The 15,093-nt window shown below is 43.2% G+C and overlaps 1 protein-coding gene across 1 annotated transcript in view; it reads left to right on the plus strand.

Moving 5' to 3' along the window:
• LOC112072309 (uncharacterized) overlaps window positions 1-9,587 on the plus strand; it is a 15,733-nt gene extending 6,146 nt beyond the window's left edge. The window contains exons 3-5 of the mRNA XM_024139709.1: window positions 1,119-1,260; window positions 3,693-4,918; window positions 9,428-9,587. Coding sequence (XP_023995477.1) covers window positions 1,119-1,260; window positions 3,693-4,918; window positions 9,428-9,587 — 1,528 coding nt within the window. The remainder of the gene's footprint in view (window positions 1-1,118; window positions 1,261-3,692; window positions 4,919-9,427) is intronic.
• Window positions 9,588-15,093: the final 5,506 nt, after the last annotated feature.

Consider the following 15,093-nt stretch of genomic DNA (forward strand, 5'->3'; position numbering starts at 1 on the left):
TGGGGTTTTTCTACGGGCCTGGTTACCGTTCTGCACCGTGTGATAAGTTTGGTTTTCTAGGCCTGGTTACCGTTCTGCAACCGTGTTGATAAGGTTTGGGTTTTCTAGGCCGCGTTACCCTGCTGCACCGTGTGATAAGTTTGGTTTTCAGGCCTGGTTACCGCTCCTGCATCCGGTGATAAAGTTTTGGGGTTTTCTAGGCCTGTTAACCGTTCCTGGCACCGTGTGATAAGTTTGGGGTTTTCTAGCGGCTGAGTTTTACCGCTCATGCACCGATGTTGATAAGTTTGGGTTTTCTAGGCCTGTTACGTGTTTCTGCCACCGTTGTGATACGTTTGGGTCAGGTCTACCTGCGTTACACGTTCTCTAGCACCAGTGTGATAAGTTTGGGTTTTCTAGGCCTGGTTACCCGTTCTGCACCGTGTGATTAAGTTTCGGGTTTCTAGGCACGTGGTACCGTTCTTGCACCCTGTTGATTAAGTTTGAGGGTTTTCTAGCCGGGTACCGTTCTGCACCGTGTGAATATGTAAGTTTGGGGTTTTCTAGGCCTGAGTTACCGCTCTGCACCGTGATGATAAGTTTGGGGTTTCTAGGCGCTGTTACCGTTTTTCTGCTCTTGGGATAAGTTTGGGGTTTTCTAGGCCTGGTTTATACCGTTTTCTGTCACCGGTGTGATTTAAGTTTCGGGTTTTTCTAGGCCTGGTTACCGCTTCTGCACCAGTGTGAAAGTTTGGGTGGTTTTCTAGGCTGGTTATCGTTCTGCCCGTGTCATCTTGATAAGTTTGGGGTTTTCTATAGGGGCCTGGTTACCGCTCTGCACCGTGTGGATAAGTTTGGGTTTTCTAGGCCTCGTTACGTTCTCACCGTGTGATAACTGTTGACAATTTAAAGCGTGCCTTATAGATCAACATTGGATGATTTGATTGATCTTCACACTTCCTACTTCCTCCCAGTCGCGAGACTCACTATTTAATCGGAAAACCATTCTTTTTAAAATTTAGTCAACTAAGAAGTATATAAACTGACTTTAAAAAAAAAAGCACAATAATAATGAAACCTTTTATTAAATTGAAGTGTGATTTTTAATAATTTTGTTATTGATTCACTTCCTCTTCCAGGGATTTGGTGTTCGTATGGAGTCGACTCCATCTGCGAGTCAAGCCTTCCAAACAGGCCTTCCTGGAAGAGWSTCATCGGTTGATGCTGTCCGCCACCAACATCAGATCAATATTCTCTTTCATTAGAGTGATCCTTGCAGAGGTGAGCCACGAACTCCTGTGATTGTTGATTTTTTTTTATTGCTAAAATTCCAGCTGCCATTTTGTTTGTTCAGATGTAATGGAGTTGTTGTGGTAGAGGAGGATGTAATAAGCTGTTTTTGATTTGGGTTGTACCTCGCTAAGGTGGCTTGGCTTAGGTCAGCGTTCTTTAGATGCTTGTAGAGGAATTTGTTACGTGTACCCCATTTTAGTTATTTTTATGCTTTCTGTTTCTACATATCAGAGCCTTTTTGTTTTTCCACTGTTTTATCTGATTACTGGAGATACGAATAGAAGCCCTGACCTCTTTTTGGTTCGACTAGAGAATTGTGTTGAACTGACAAACAAACATGAGTGTTGGATTTAGTAACCGAAAGGTTGCAAGATCGAATCCCCCGAGCTGACAAGGTACAAATCTGTCGTTCTGCCCCCTGAACAAGGCAGTTAACCCACTGTTCCCCGGTAGGCTGTCATTGTAAATAAGAATTTGTTCTTAACTGGCTTACCTAGTTAAATAAAAAATACTAAAAATACCATCAGCTTAGCGTGATGCTGGGGTGTGGCTCAAATGGCCCCCTATTTATGGTCCCTGGTTAAAAATAGCACACTATAGTATATAGGGAATAGTTTACCTTTTTTGGGGACACAGACGCTGATCATGATTAGGCCGACTCTTTAGTATGATTGTTTTTCTATGTACAGTCAAAAAACGGACACCTTTTGATGAGGATGAGCAACAAAGACTGGTTAAATACATGATACAAATACTGACCTATATTGTATTCTCCAAAACATTTTGATATTATTTTATACTTGTATACAATCGCTCAGAGAAAGATTTTAGTTTAACAAGTAAAATTCTTTTATTTTTTTCACTCATAGAAGGGTTGGGTCATAATTATTGGCACCCCTGTTTTTCAAAACCTCACCTTTTGCGGAAATATATCGACATTGAGACTTGTTCTAAGTAGCCATGTTGGTTTTTGTCTCTGCTTATGTGTTCTGGTTTCAACACCACCGCTGGTGTGTGTGTGTGTCCAAAGAGCTCTATTTTCATGTCATCCACCAAATGTAAAGGCTGGAGTTTGTTAAACACTGGAACTTGGATTGGAACCTGGTGCTTTGGTCTGATCACCTGTAAATACAGCTCTTTGTCCACGCAGACCAGCGCTACGTCTCCAATTCGGGGCCCGCGCTTACGTCTTCTGATTCCGGGGCGCTCTACGTCTCCAATTCGGGGCCCGCGCTACGTCTCCAATTCGGGGCCCGCGCTACGTCTTCCAATTCGGGGCCGCGCCTACGTCTCCAATTCGGGCCCGCTGCTACGTCTCCAATTCGGGGCCCGTCGCTGACGTCTCCAATTCGGGGCCCGCGCTCGTTCTCCACATTCGGGGCCCGCGCTACGTCTCCAATTCGCGGGCCCGCGCTACGTCTCCAATTCGGGGGCCCGCGCTGCGTCTCCAATTCGGGGCCCGCGCTACGTCTCCAATTCGGGCCGCGCCTACGTCTCCAATTCGGAGCCCGCGCTGCGTCTCCAATTCGGGGCCCGCGCTACGTCTCCAATTCGGGGCCCGCGCTAACGTCTCCAATTCCGCGGGCCCGCGCTGCGTCTTCCAATTCGGGGCGCCGCGCTACGTCTCCAATTCGGTGGGCAACCGCCGCTACGTCTCCGATTCGGGGCGTGCTCTACGTCTCCGATTCGGGGCGTGCTCTACGTCTCCCATTCGGGGCGTGCTCTACGTCTCCCATTCGGGGCGTGCTCGTCTGGTACTCTTAAAAAGTTGTACAGGGTTGGCAGGTCTGCTCTTGTTAAGGTCAACAGCATCTTCAGTTTTTAACCAGTACCCGGACATTTTACCCAGGTTAAAAATCTGGTTGCCTCTGCCAGGAGGCAAAAACTTTGCCGCAAGGCAATAACCCCAACCATACATCAAAATTGACAAAAAAAACGAACTACATTTAGCAATGTCCGTCAGTCTCTGGACTTGAACCTCATTGAAAACCTGTGGGTTTTGAATTGAAGAGGACCGTCCATAAAGTGCAGAGGAAGGATATCAAGGATCTGGGCAGATTCTGTATGGAGGAGTGAGCTAAGATTCATCCCAATGTGTTCTCCAATCTGATTTAAAAAAACCTTTTTATAGAACGGCTCAGTGCCGTGTTCCTCGCAGGGTGAGGGATTGAGAACCAGGTGTGCAAATCATTTTGACCTTGTCTCTTTGAGACAAAAAATACTACTTGTTAAACAATCTCTTTCTCTGAGAAATGGTATTAGTATATAATAATGTAATAAACAATTTGCTCAGTATTTGTATGTTTGATTTAGTTTCTCATCTTTATCAAGGGTGCCAATAATTCTGGACCTGACTGTGTGTGTATGGCAGGGGTAATTCACTGACCTCCTTCTGTTCTATTTCTGTCTTGCTCTCCCAGCTGGGAAAGGATGGTCTCCAGTTCTGTGTGGAGCTCTGCACCCACTCCCTCCAGACGAACCMCTGCGACGCCGCCACCAAGTCCCTCATCTACAAGACGGTAGCCTACCTCCTCCCCAACGACCTGGAGGTCTGCCGGGCCTGCGCCCTCCTCGTCTTCTTCCTGGAGCGCACCGTGGAGGCCTACAAAACGGTGTTCCTCCTCTACACGCACCCCGACCAGGAGTACCACGCCGAAGCCGGTCCCATCGGGAACCACATCCGCTTTGAGATCCTCCAGACCCTGAAGAGAGGTCTCTACTTCGATCCAGAGTTCTGGAACCTTTTGAATCTCCGGACCAACTGCCTGAAGCTGATGAGCGAGAAGAAGGCGGMGTTGGCAAGTATGATGATGGAGGATGATGGGTGGGTGTCCAACTACTGCAGCACCGTCACCAAAGAGCCCTGTYGCAGCTGGAGCGCTGACCTGTCAGAGCGTGTGCAGCCTGAACATGTAGAGACTAAACCAGTWCAGACTAAACCAGCACAGAAACACGTTCAGATTAAACCCTTTCACCAGGTAACGGCGCCCAAAAGGCGGTTCCAAAAAGAAGAGAAGAATCACGTTTCCACGGCGCCGGTGGCAGCCAAACGTGTCAAAGCTCAAAGGTTGGAAAAGACCTCTGTTGTCGAGCCGCAGCAGCAGCCTGTTAATCATGTGACGGCGAAAGCTAAGATAGAGAAGCTGGCTGAACCCCCTGTTGTCGAGGAACAACCTGTAATAAAAAGAAGAGGGAGGAAGCCCGGGCCGAAGCCGGGACCGCGGTCATCTGTCAAAACAACAGAGKCGTCAGCCGAGACCTCCTCTGTCAGACGGTCCTTCAGACAACTGGACATGGCGCAGGAGAACCTGGCCAGTCAAGTCGGTCACAGACCACATAGGCACATGACCAGACTCTCGGAGAAGAAACGTCCCAAACGGAGGGGTAGGAAACCCCGTTGGCTACTGGANCTACGTCTCCAATTCGGGGCCCGCGCTGCGTCTCCAATTCGGGGCCCGCGCTACGTCTCCAATTCGGGGCCCGCGCTACGTCTCCAATTCGGAGCCCGCGCTGCGTCTCCAATTCGGGGCCCGCGCTGCGTCACCAATTCGGAGCCCGCGCTGCGTCTCCAATTCGGGGCCCGCGCTACGTCTCCAATTCGGGGCCCGCGCTGCGTCTCCAATTCGGGGCCCGAGCTGCGTCTCTGGTACTCTTAACTTGAACAGGGTTGGCAGGTCTGCTCTTGTTAAGATCAACGGCATCTTCAGTTTTTAACCTGTACCCGGACATTTTACCCAGGTTAAAAATCTGGTTGCCTCTGCCAGGAGGCAAAGACTTTGCCGCAAGGCAATAACCCCAACCATACATCAAAATTGACAACAAAAAAAAAACTACATTTAGCAATGTCCGTCAGTCTCTGGACTTGAAACTCATTGAAAACTTGTGGGTTTTGAATTGAAGAGGACCATCCATAAAGTGCAGATGAAGGATATCAAGGATCTGGGCAGATTCTGTATGGAGGAGTGAGCTAAGATTCATCCCAATGTGTTCTCCTATCTGATAAAAAAGAAAAACCTTTTTAGAGAACAGCTCAGTGCTGTTGTCCTCGCAGGGTGAGTGAATACTACTAAAATACTACTTGTTAAACAATCTCTTTCTCTGGCAAATGGTATTAGTATATAATAAACAATTTGCTCAGTATTTGTATGTTTGATTTAGTATTTGTTTCTCATCTTTATCAAGGGTGCGAATCATTTTGGACCTGACTGTGTGTATATATGTATGTATATAAGTATGTGTGTGTGTATATATGTATATAAAAATGTGTGTGTGTTTATGGCAGGGGTAATTCACTGACCCCCTTCTGTTCTATTCCTGTCTTTCCCAGCTGGGAAAGGATGGTCTCCAGTTCTGTGTGGAGCTCTGCACCCACTCCCTCCAGACGAACCCCTGCGACGCCGCCACCAAGTCCCTCATGCCAAAACAAGATCGGAATCCAATAAGACATGATGCATGAGAGCGATCAATTACCTGAGGATGAAAGAGAAGACACTCTTCTCAAAGGTTAGGGCTTAGTATGAACCACCGTTCTTCTCAAAGGGTCCAGACTCGCCTCTTCGGCTGTTATATCACATCGGCACACGTATAAGTTATAAAGACATGCAATTCCAGGTTACAAATATCCTTACAGGAGTACGGTTTAAAATGCAGAGAATAAGGAGGTAAAGTAGATTTAAAAAAAATAACTTGCATAAACCCAATTGTTGACAAACTAAAGGATGCGCAAGGTTTTTTCAAAGCGATTCCATAATAAAGCAGTCATAAGCATTGGTCACCTGCTGCTCCAAACTGCGACCTAGTCCTTATGGAATCAACAGCCAGAACTGATTCCTTTAACCAAGACAGTAGGGATAGATTTTTTAGGTCAGGCGGCGCTTGGTGTCACCTGTTATTAATAACTGAGCACAAATCCAATATTATTCTCATGACAACCAATCAACGGAAATGGAAAGGTATACCATGGTTTTGATCATACGCGCCGTTCTGACGTAAGAGACACAGGAGAGATAAAAATCACTAATTGACTCATCAATATTAGCTGTGTGAGAACGTACAAGAAACGTATCAAACACGTTGCAACAATGTTCCAATGTAACCAATATAAAACACAAGATACCTTCAATGGAGGGCGTTTTTTGTGGAGTAGAGGTGCAGTGTCCTCAATCACAAGACGATATTTTTCCCGCCTGTAAGCAATACAGACGTGAATATCATCCAATCGAATCTTCTCGACGCGATACGCTAGGCTTGGACAGTCGCGTTTCGTCGCTTGTAGCTACGCGCTAGGCAAGACAAGCAGGTATGGCGAAAGAGAGAAGTGAATTTGAGTTGAGGGTTTTAAAAAAGAATATGGAGAGTTTGATTTGTCAGTAACTCAAAGTGAAGGAATACGGACTTCAAAGCAAGTTATACTGTTACGGTTCTGTAAGGTACGAAATGAATGGTATCCAACCTGGGAAAGCGAAAGACTTGGTTTTCCAGTACAGGGCTCGAAACAGCTAAACGTTAGCTAGCTAGGCCAGCTCCTTTTCTCTAATCTTATGCCCTAGGGCTAACTAGCCAACCAACCTATTCCCCTCCCCCAGAAACATACAGCTAACATAACCCAGTCAAGATATGGCATAGCTAGCAACCAATAAAACGAACCTTTTTCTATAAGTGTCACATATGTTTATTATGCTAATTCACTCTCTTCAAAATGACATGATGGCTCTCTATACTGTAGTTAGCAGGTACGTGGCGGAAAAGCATTGTCAGTCTCAAGTCATGTTTCGGTAGCTTGCTTGTTAGCCAAGTTATCTTCATGTTCCCAGTTTAGCTAGTAGTTAGCTGCAGTTTGCCCAACAGTAGGATTCCGACATGGAAACTTAGCCAAGAGAAGTCTCATGGAATTTCAATGACTGCACTTTCATTGTTGAAGTTGCCTTTTTCCAATTTTTCATATTGGACGTGAGCCCACGTATTTTAGCCAGCTAGATTGTAACAAAGATGGTACTCTGTGTTTGTAACATCTATTAGGATTTGAACGTTACAGATACTTATAGCTCGCTACAGTGTCATAGTTAGTCTACTATGCCTAGTTTACGGTAACAAATTAGCTAGCGAAGTATTCAGTTACTACTAAGTTGAGAGCTAAGATACAGTGGAACAGGACAACCATTCGTTTTTAAATTGCCATCCAACGTCTTGGTATGGTTTCCCTATCCACTGTCTTATTTTCCCTCACCCTTTCCTACCTGTAGCTCTCGCCTCCCCACCCCTTCCCTTCTCCCCTCCCACCCCCTTCCCTCCCCTCCCTCTCTCCCTCCACTCCCCTCTCTCCCTCCTCCTGCTCCCTCCCCCCCTCCTCTCCCTCCCCTCCCTCTCTCCCTCCCCTCCCTCTCTTACCCTCCCACCTCCCCTCTCCCTCCCTCTCTCCCTCCTCTCTCCCTCCCTCTCCTCTCTCCCTCCCCTCCCTCTTTCCCTCTCTCCCCCCCTCTCCCTCTCTCCGCCCCCTCCCTCTTCCCTCTCTCCCCTCCCTCTTCTCCCTCCCCTTCCCTACTTCCCACCCCTCCCTCTTCCCTCTCTCCCTCCCTCTCTTCCATCCCTGTAGTTGGTGGAGGTGTATTAAACCGGACGATGGCCAGGTACCCTTCCACAGCTGCAGGTGCTCCAGACTGCTCTATGTTCCTTGTCCAAGCCCTCGGCCTGCTTCCCGTCTGCTGTGAACTGTATGCTACACCACTGAGTTAGCCTTGCCCTGTAAGTATGAGTGTTTGATTGTTTACCTGCTCCTTGGGTTCATAGAGACTGGTTATCGGGGAGACATGAACACTATCTCCAGTATGAGTCTTACTTGTTTACACTGCTCCTTGGACGGTACATGAAGACTGGGGGAGACATGACACTTATCTCCAGTATGATAGTTCTTGATCTTGTTTACCTGCTCCTTTGGTCATTAGAGAACTGGGGGAACAATGACACTATCTCCAGTATGAGTCTTGACTTGTTACCTGCTCCTTGGGGTCATAGAGACTGGGGAGACATTGACATATTCTCCAGTATGAGTCTTGACTTGTTTACCTGCCTCCTTGGGTCATAGAGAACTGGGGGAGGACATGACACTATCCTCCAGTATGAGTCTTGACTTGTTTACCTCTCACTTGGCCGGTACATAGAGACTGGGGAGACATGCACTATCCTCTAGTATGAGTGTTGTTTTTCTGGCTGACTCTCCCCTGTCAGCCTCGTTATTCAGTCCCTTTGTAACATTATTTAACATTTTTAAAGGAGGTACGAGGGCTTCAAACAGTCCCCCCTTCTCCCCTTTCTCCCACCCCTCCTCTCTCCCCCCCCCTCCCTCTCTCCCCCTCCCCTCTCTCTCCCCCACACGTCCCCTCTCTCCCCACGCCCTCCCCACACCGTCCCCTCTCCTCCCCACGCCCTCCCCTCCCCTTCTCTCTCCCCACACCGTCCCCTCTCTCACCCACACCCTCCCTCTCCCCCTCTCTCTCCCCACAGGAGTGCTTTTTGAGCTCTTGCTGTTTTTGAACAGGAATAAGATCCGCAGGGATCCTTGAAAAATATCCCTTGATTCGTTCCAGAGTGAGTTGTCTTTTACCCCGCTTTGTTTCAAATCTCAGGGAACCATAGAACATGGTTGACACCCTTTAGACATGGTTGACACCCTTTAACCATGGTTGACACCCTTTATACATGGTTGACACCCTTTAGACATGGTTGACACCCTTTAGACATGGTTGACACCCTTAGACATGCCGTTGACACCTTATAGACATGGTTGACACCCTTGGCTACTTGTGATGAGTGACACCCTTCCCTAAGCCTGGTTACAGATCCGTTTGTGCGTCTTGCCAGCTCCTTATGGTTGTTGTCATGTCAACCAAGATGACACAAAGAAGGCTTTTTGTAATCACTGACCAATTCAGATCCAATCCATTTGAATCAGCTGGACCAATCAGATCATATCCATTTGAATCAGCTGACCAATCTTATCCAATCCATTTGAATCAGCTGACCAATCAGATCATATCCATTTTCTCACTTGCTTTATGGAATGCTATAAAAACATGACTCTGCAGTTTTGGCCAGATGGCACATAGATCTTGGACCAGGCTAAACTCTTCCCCCTTTCTTTCAGGAATGTTTTTCCCAGCTGCGAGAGGGCACCAGAACATTCAAACCTGCGCTCCAGTGGGGCCAGCCATCATCAGAGAGAGGGAACCGTGGACCAACCCTATAACTACACGGCCATCCTGAAGGACGTCACAAACAGCCCCGGGATGAGCGTGAGAGACTGGGAGGATGGAGAGTGAGAGACACGGACCACTTTCAACATACTCATTCCATATACCATGTGTATTCTGACCTAGAAACCTGTTGTGTAAATATCTGCTGCTGGAGCTCGTCTAAGTTAGTGCCACTATATAGGTTCTATAGGGCCCGGGCCTAAAGTAGTCCACTATGAGGAACATAGGTTCTGGTCTAAAGTAGTGTACTATATAGGGATAGGGCCCTGGTTCTTAAAGTAGTGTACTATATAGGTTAATGTTTACTAAATCTTAATGTTTTACTACTGTAATAACTCTTAATGTTTACTACTGTACCCTTAATGTTTACTACTGTAACTCTTATATTTACTACTGTAACTCTAATATTTACTACTGTAACTCTTAATGTTTACGACTGTAACTCTTAATAATTTACACTGTAACTCTTAAGTTTACGACTAACTTCTTAATCGTTTACGACCTGTAACTCTTAATGTTTACGACTGTAAACTTCTTAATGTTTACACTGTAACTCTTAATGTTTACCGACTGCTAACTCTTAATGTTTACGGACTGTAACTCTTGATGGTTTACAACTCTTAATATTTTAATACCTGTAACCTTTAATTTACTACTGTAACTCTTAATATTACATTACTGTAACTTCTTCATGTTACTACTGTAACTCTTCATGATTTCTACTGTAACTGCTGCATGTTTACTACTGTAATCTTAAATATTTACTACTAAACTCCTTCAATATTTACTACTGGTAACTCTTTGATGTTTACTACTGTAACTCTTGATGTTTATTACTTTGTAACTCTTGATGTTTACTACTGTAACTCTTGATGTTTACGACTGTAACTCTTTGATGTTTACGACTGTAACTTCTTGAATGTTTACGACTTAAACTCTTTGATGTTTACTACTGTAACTCTTGATTTACTACTGTAACTCTTGATGTTTACTACCTTAACTCTTGATTGTTTACTAAACTGTAACCCTTAATATTTACTACTGTAACTCTTAATGTTTACTACTGTTAACTCTTAATGTTTAACTACTGTTACTCTTTAATGTTTACTACTGTAACTCTTTAATGTTTACTACTGTAACTCTTAATAGTTTACTACTGAACTCTTAATGATTTACTACTGTAACTCTTAATGTTTACTACTGTAACTTTTAATATTTTACTACTGTAACTCTTAATTATTACTAACTCTTATATTTACTCTGTCACCAGTTTACGACGTGTCATCTTGATGTTTGACGACTGATAACTCTTAATGTTTACTACTGTAACTCTTAATGTTTACTACTGTAACGCTTATGTTTTACTACTGTAACTCTTTAATGTTTTCCTACCTGTAACTCTTAATGTTTACTACTGTAACTCTTAATAGCGTTTATACTTGTAACTCTTATGTTTACTACTGTAACTTTTAATATTTACTACTGTAAACTCTTAATATTTATCTAAACTTCTTAATATTTACTACTGTAAACCCTTAATGTTTACTAACTGCTAACTCTTCATGTTTACTACTGTAACTCTTTGATGTTTACGACTGTAACTCTTGATGTCGACTGTAACTCTTGATGTTACGACTGTAACTCTTGATGCTTACGACTGTAACTCTTGATGTTAACGACTGTAACTCTGATGTTTACGACTGTAACTCTGATGACGACTTAACTCTTGATGTTTTACGATGTAACTCTTGATGTTTACGACTGTAACCTTGATGTTTACGTGACTGTAACTCTTGATGTTTACGACTGTAAAAACTTCTTTTGATGTTTTACGCTGTAACTCTTGATGTTTACGACTGTAATCTTGATGTTTACGACCTGTAACTCTTGATGTTTACGACTGTAACTCTGATGTTTACGACTTTAACTCTTGATGTTTACGACTGTAACTCTTGATGGTTTACACATGTAACTCTTAATGTTTACGACTGTAACTCTTGATGTTACGACTGTAACTCTTGATGTTACGACTGTAACTCTTGGATGTTTACGACTACTCTTATGTTTACGACTTAAAACTCTTGATGTTTACGACTGTAAACTCTTGATGTTTACGACTGTAAACTCTTGATGTTTTAACGACTGTAACTCTGATGTTTTACGACTGGTAAAATTTTAATGTTTACTACTGTAAACTCTTATGTTTACTACTGTAACTCTTAATGTTTACTACTGTAACTTCTTAATGTTTACTACTGTACTCTTGATATTTAGCGACTAACTCTTAATAATTTACGACTGTAACTCTTAATATTTACGACTGTAACTCTTAATGTTTACGACTGTAACTTTTAATATTTACTAACTCTTAATTTTACGGACTGTCACTCTTGATGTTTACGACTGTCACTTCTTAAGTTTACGACTGTCACCTTGATGTTACGACTGTTCACTCTTGATGTTTACGACTGTCACTCTTGATGTTTACGACGTGTCACTTCTTTGATGTTACACTGCACTACTGATGTTTACGACTGTAACTCTTTGATGTTTACGACTGTTTAATCTTGATTGTTTACGACTGTAACTCTTGATGTTTACGACTGTAACTCTTGATGTTTACGACTTAACTCTTGATGTTTACGACTGTAACTCTGATGTTTTACGACTGTAACTCTTGATGTTTACGACTGTAACTCTTGATTTTACGACCTGTAACTCTTGATGTTTAACGACTGTAACTCTTGATGATTACGACTGTAACTCTTGATGTTTACTACTGTAACTCTTGATGTTTACGACTGTTAACTCTTAATGTTTACGACTTGTAACTACTAATGTTTACGACTGTAACTTCTTGATGTTTACGACTTAACTCTTGATGTTTACTACTGTACTCTGATAATTTACGACTAACTCTTTAATATTTAACGACTAACCCCTTAATATTTACGAACTAATTCTTAATGTTACTACTGTAACTTTTTAATATTTACTACTGTAACTCTTAATTATTTACTAACTCTTAATATTTACTAACTCTTAATATTTACTACTGTCACTCTTAATGTTTACTTACTGTAACTTCTTAATGTTTACTTACCTGTAAACTCTTAAGTTACTACTGTAACTCTTGATATTTACGACTAACTCTTAATATTACGACTGTAACCCTTAATATTTACTACTGTAACCCTTTAATATTACTACTTTAACTCTAACTAATTTACTACTGTAACTCTCATGTTTACTACTGTACTCTTCATGTTATACTACTGTAACTCTAAATATTTTACTACTGTAACTCTTATATTTACTACTGTAACTCTAATATTTACTTACTGTAACTCTTAATGTTTACTACTGTAACCTTAATGTTTACTAACCTTAATAATGTATACTGAACACTTTCTTAATATGTATTACTGTAAACACTTTCTTAATATGTATTACTGTAACACTTTCTTAATATGATTACTGTAACACTTCTAATTATGTATACTGTAACACTTTTTCTTAATATGTATTACTGTAACACTTTCTTCAATATGTATTACTGTAACACTTTCTAAATATGTATTACTGTAACACTTTCTAATTAATGTATTACCTGTTAACACTTTCTTAAATTATTTACTTACTTGTAATGTTAGACCACTATTTGGCATACAACACTGACCTTGACTTGTCTCTCTCCACAGTGGAGCGAGGTTACCTAGGCTCAGAGGTGCCAGTGTTCTTCGAGCTGCGTGTCGTTACTGCTGTCCAGTGAGAGTTCACGAGGCTGTGGTCTTGGCTAAAGCCTGCCTCTCAGCACCCGTTGCCTGGACGACACTGTTCTTCAACAGGCCTACCTCACCTGTCTCTTGAAGCATCGCTCCCTCACCATTATGCACGAAGAGGTGAGGGAACAAACTTTTGGTTATAGGATTCCTGCGGTTCTGGATAAAAGCACTTGCTAAATGACTTAACTTACAAAAGGCTTATCTTTGTAGAGATGAAGGATGAAACTGATATGCTAGCTGGGGTTACTAGTAGAGCATGAGAGGATAACTTGATATGCCTAGCTGGGATCTACGATAGAGATGAGAGGATGAACTGAATATGCTGCTGGGGTTGGTAAGAAGAATGAGGATGATGAACTTGATATGACTAGCTGGATCTACGGTAGAAGATGAAGAGGATGAACCTGATATGCTAAGCTGTGGATCTACAGTAGAGATGCAAGCAGGATGAACTGATATGCTAGCTGGATGTAGTGAAGAGGATGAACTGATATGCTAGGCTGGGGTGTAGATGATGAGGATGAACTCATATGCTAGCTGGGATCGTACAGTAAGAGATGAGAGGATGAAACTGATATGCTAGCTGGGATGTAGATGAGGAGATGAAACTGATATGCTAGCTGGCTATCAACGGTAAGAGATGAGAGGATGAACTGATTATGCTAGCTGGCGGGTTAGAAATGAGAGGATGAATCTGATATGCTAGCTGTGATCTACCAGTATAGATGAGAGAATTGAACTGATATGGCTAGCTGGGATGTAGATGAGAGGATGAAAACTGTATGCTAGCTGGCGATGTAGATGAGAGGATGAAAACTCATATGACTAGCTGGATCTACAGTAGAGATGAGAGGATGAAATGAATACTGCTAGCTGCGGATCTACGGTTTAGAGATGCAGAGGATGAACTGATTATGCTTAGCTGGATTACGGTAGAGTGAGAGGATGAACTGATATGCTAGCTTGGGATCTACGGTAGAATGAAGAGATGAACTGATATGCTAGCTGGGATCTACGGTAGAGATGAGAGGATGAACTGATATTCTAGCTGGATCTACGGTTAGAGATGAGAGATGAACTGTATGCTAGCTGGGATCTACGGTAGAGAATGAGAGGGATGAACTGATATGCTACTGGGATCTACGTTAGAGATGAGAGATGAACTGCATATGCTAGCTGGGACTACGAGGTAGGATGAGAGGATGAACTGATATGCAGCTGGGATCTACTTAGAGATGAGAAGGATGAAAACTGATATGCTAGCTGGGATTCTACGGAAGAGATGAGGAGGATGAACTGATATGCTAGCTGGGATGTAGATGAGAGGATGAACTGATATGCTAGCTGGGATCACGGTAGAGAATGAGAGGATGAACTGATATGCTAAGCTTGGGATCTACGGTAGAGGATTGAGAGGATGAACTGATATGCTAGCTGGATCTACAGCGTAGAGATGAGAGGATGGAACTGATATGCTAGCTGGGATCTACTGTAGAGATGAGAGGTATGAACTGATATGCTAGCTGGGATCTCGAAGAGATGAGAGGATGAACTGATATGCTAGCTGATGTAGTTATGAGAGGATGAACTGATATGCTAAGCTGGGATCTACGGTAGAGATGAGAGGATGAAACTGATATGCTAGCTGGGATCTACGTAGAGATGAGAGGATGAACTGATATCGCTAGCTGGGTGGGCTAGAAATGAGAGGATGAACTGATATGCTAGCTGGGATCTGCGGTAGAGATGAGAGGTATGAACTTGATATGCTAGCTGGATCTACATGT

Source organism: Salvelinus sp. IW2-2015, unplaced genomic scaffold (assembly GCF_002910315.2).
Source record: "Salvelinus sp. IW2-2015 unplaced genomic scaffold, ASM291031v2 Un_scaffold1887, whole genome shotgun sequence".
NCBI lineage: Eukaryota > Metazoa > Chordata > Actinopteri > Salmoniformes > Salmonidae > Salvelinus > Salvelinus sp. IW2-2015.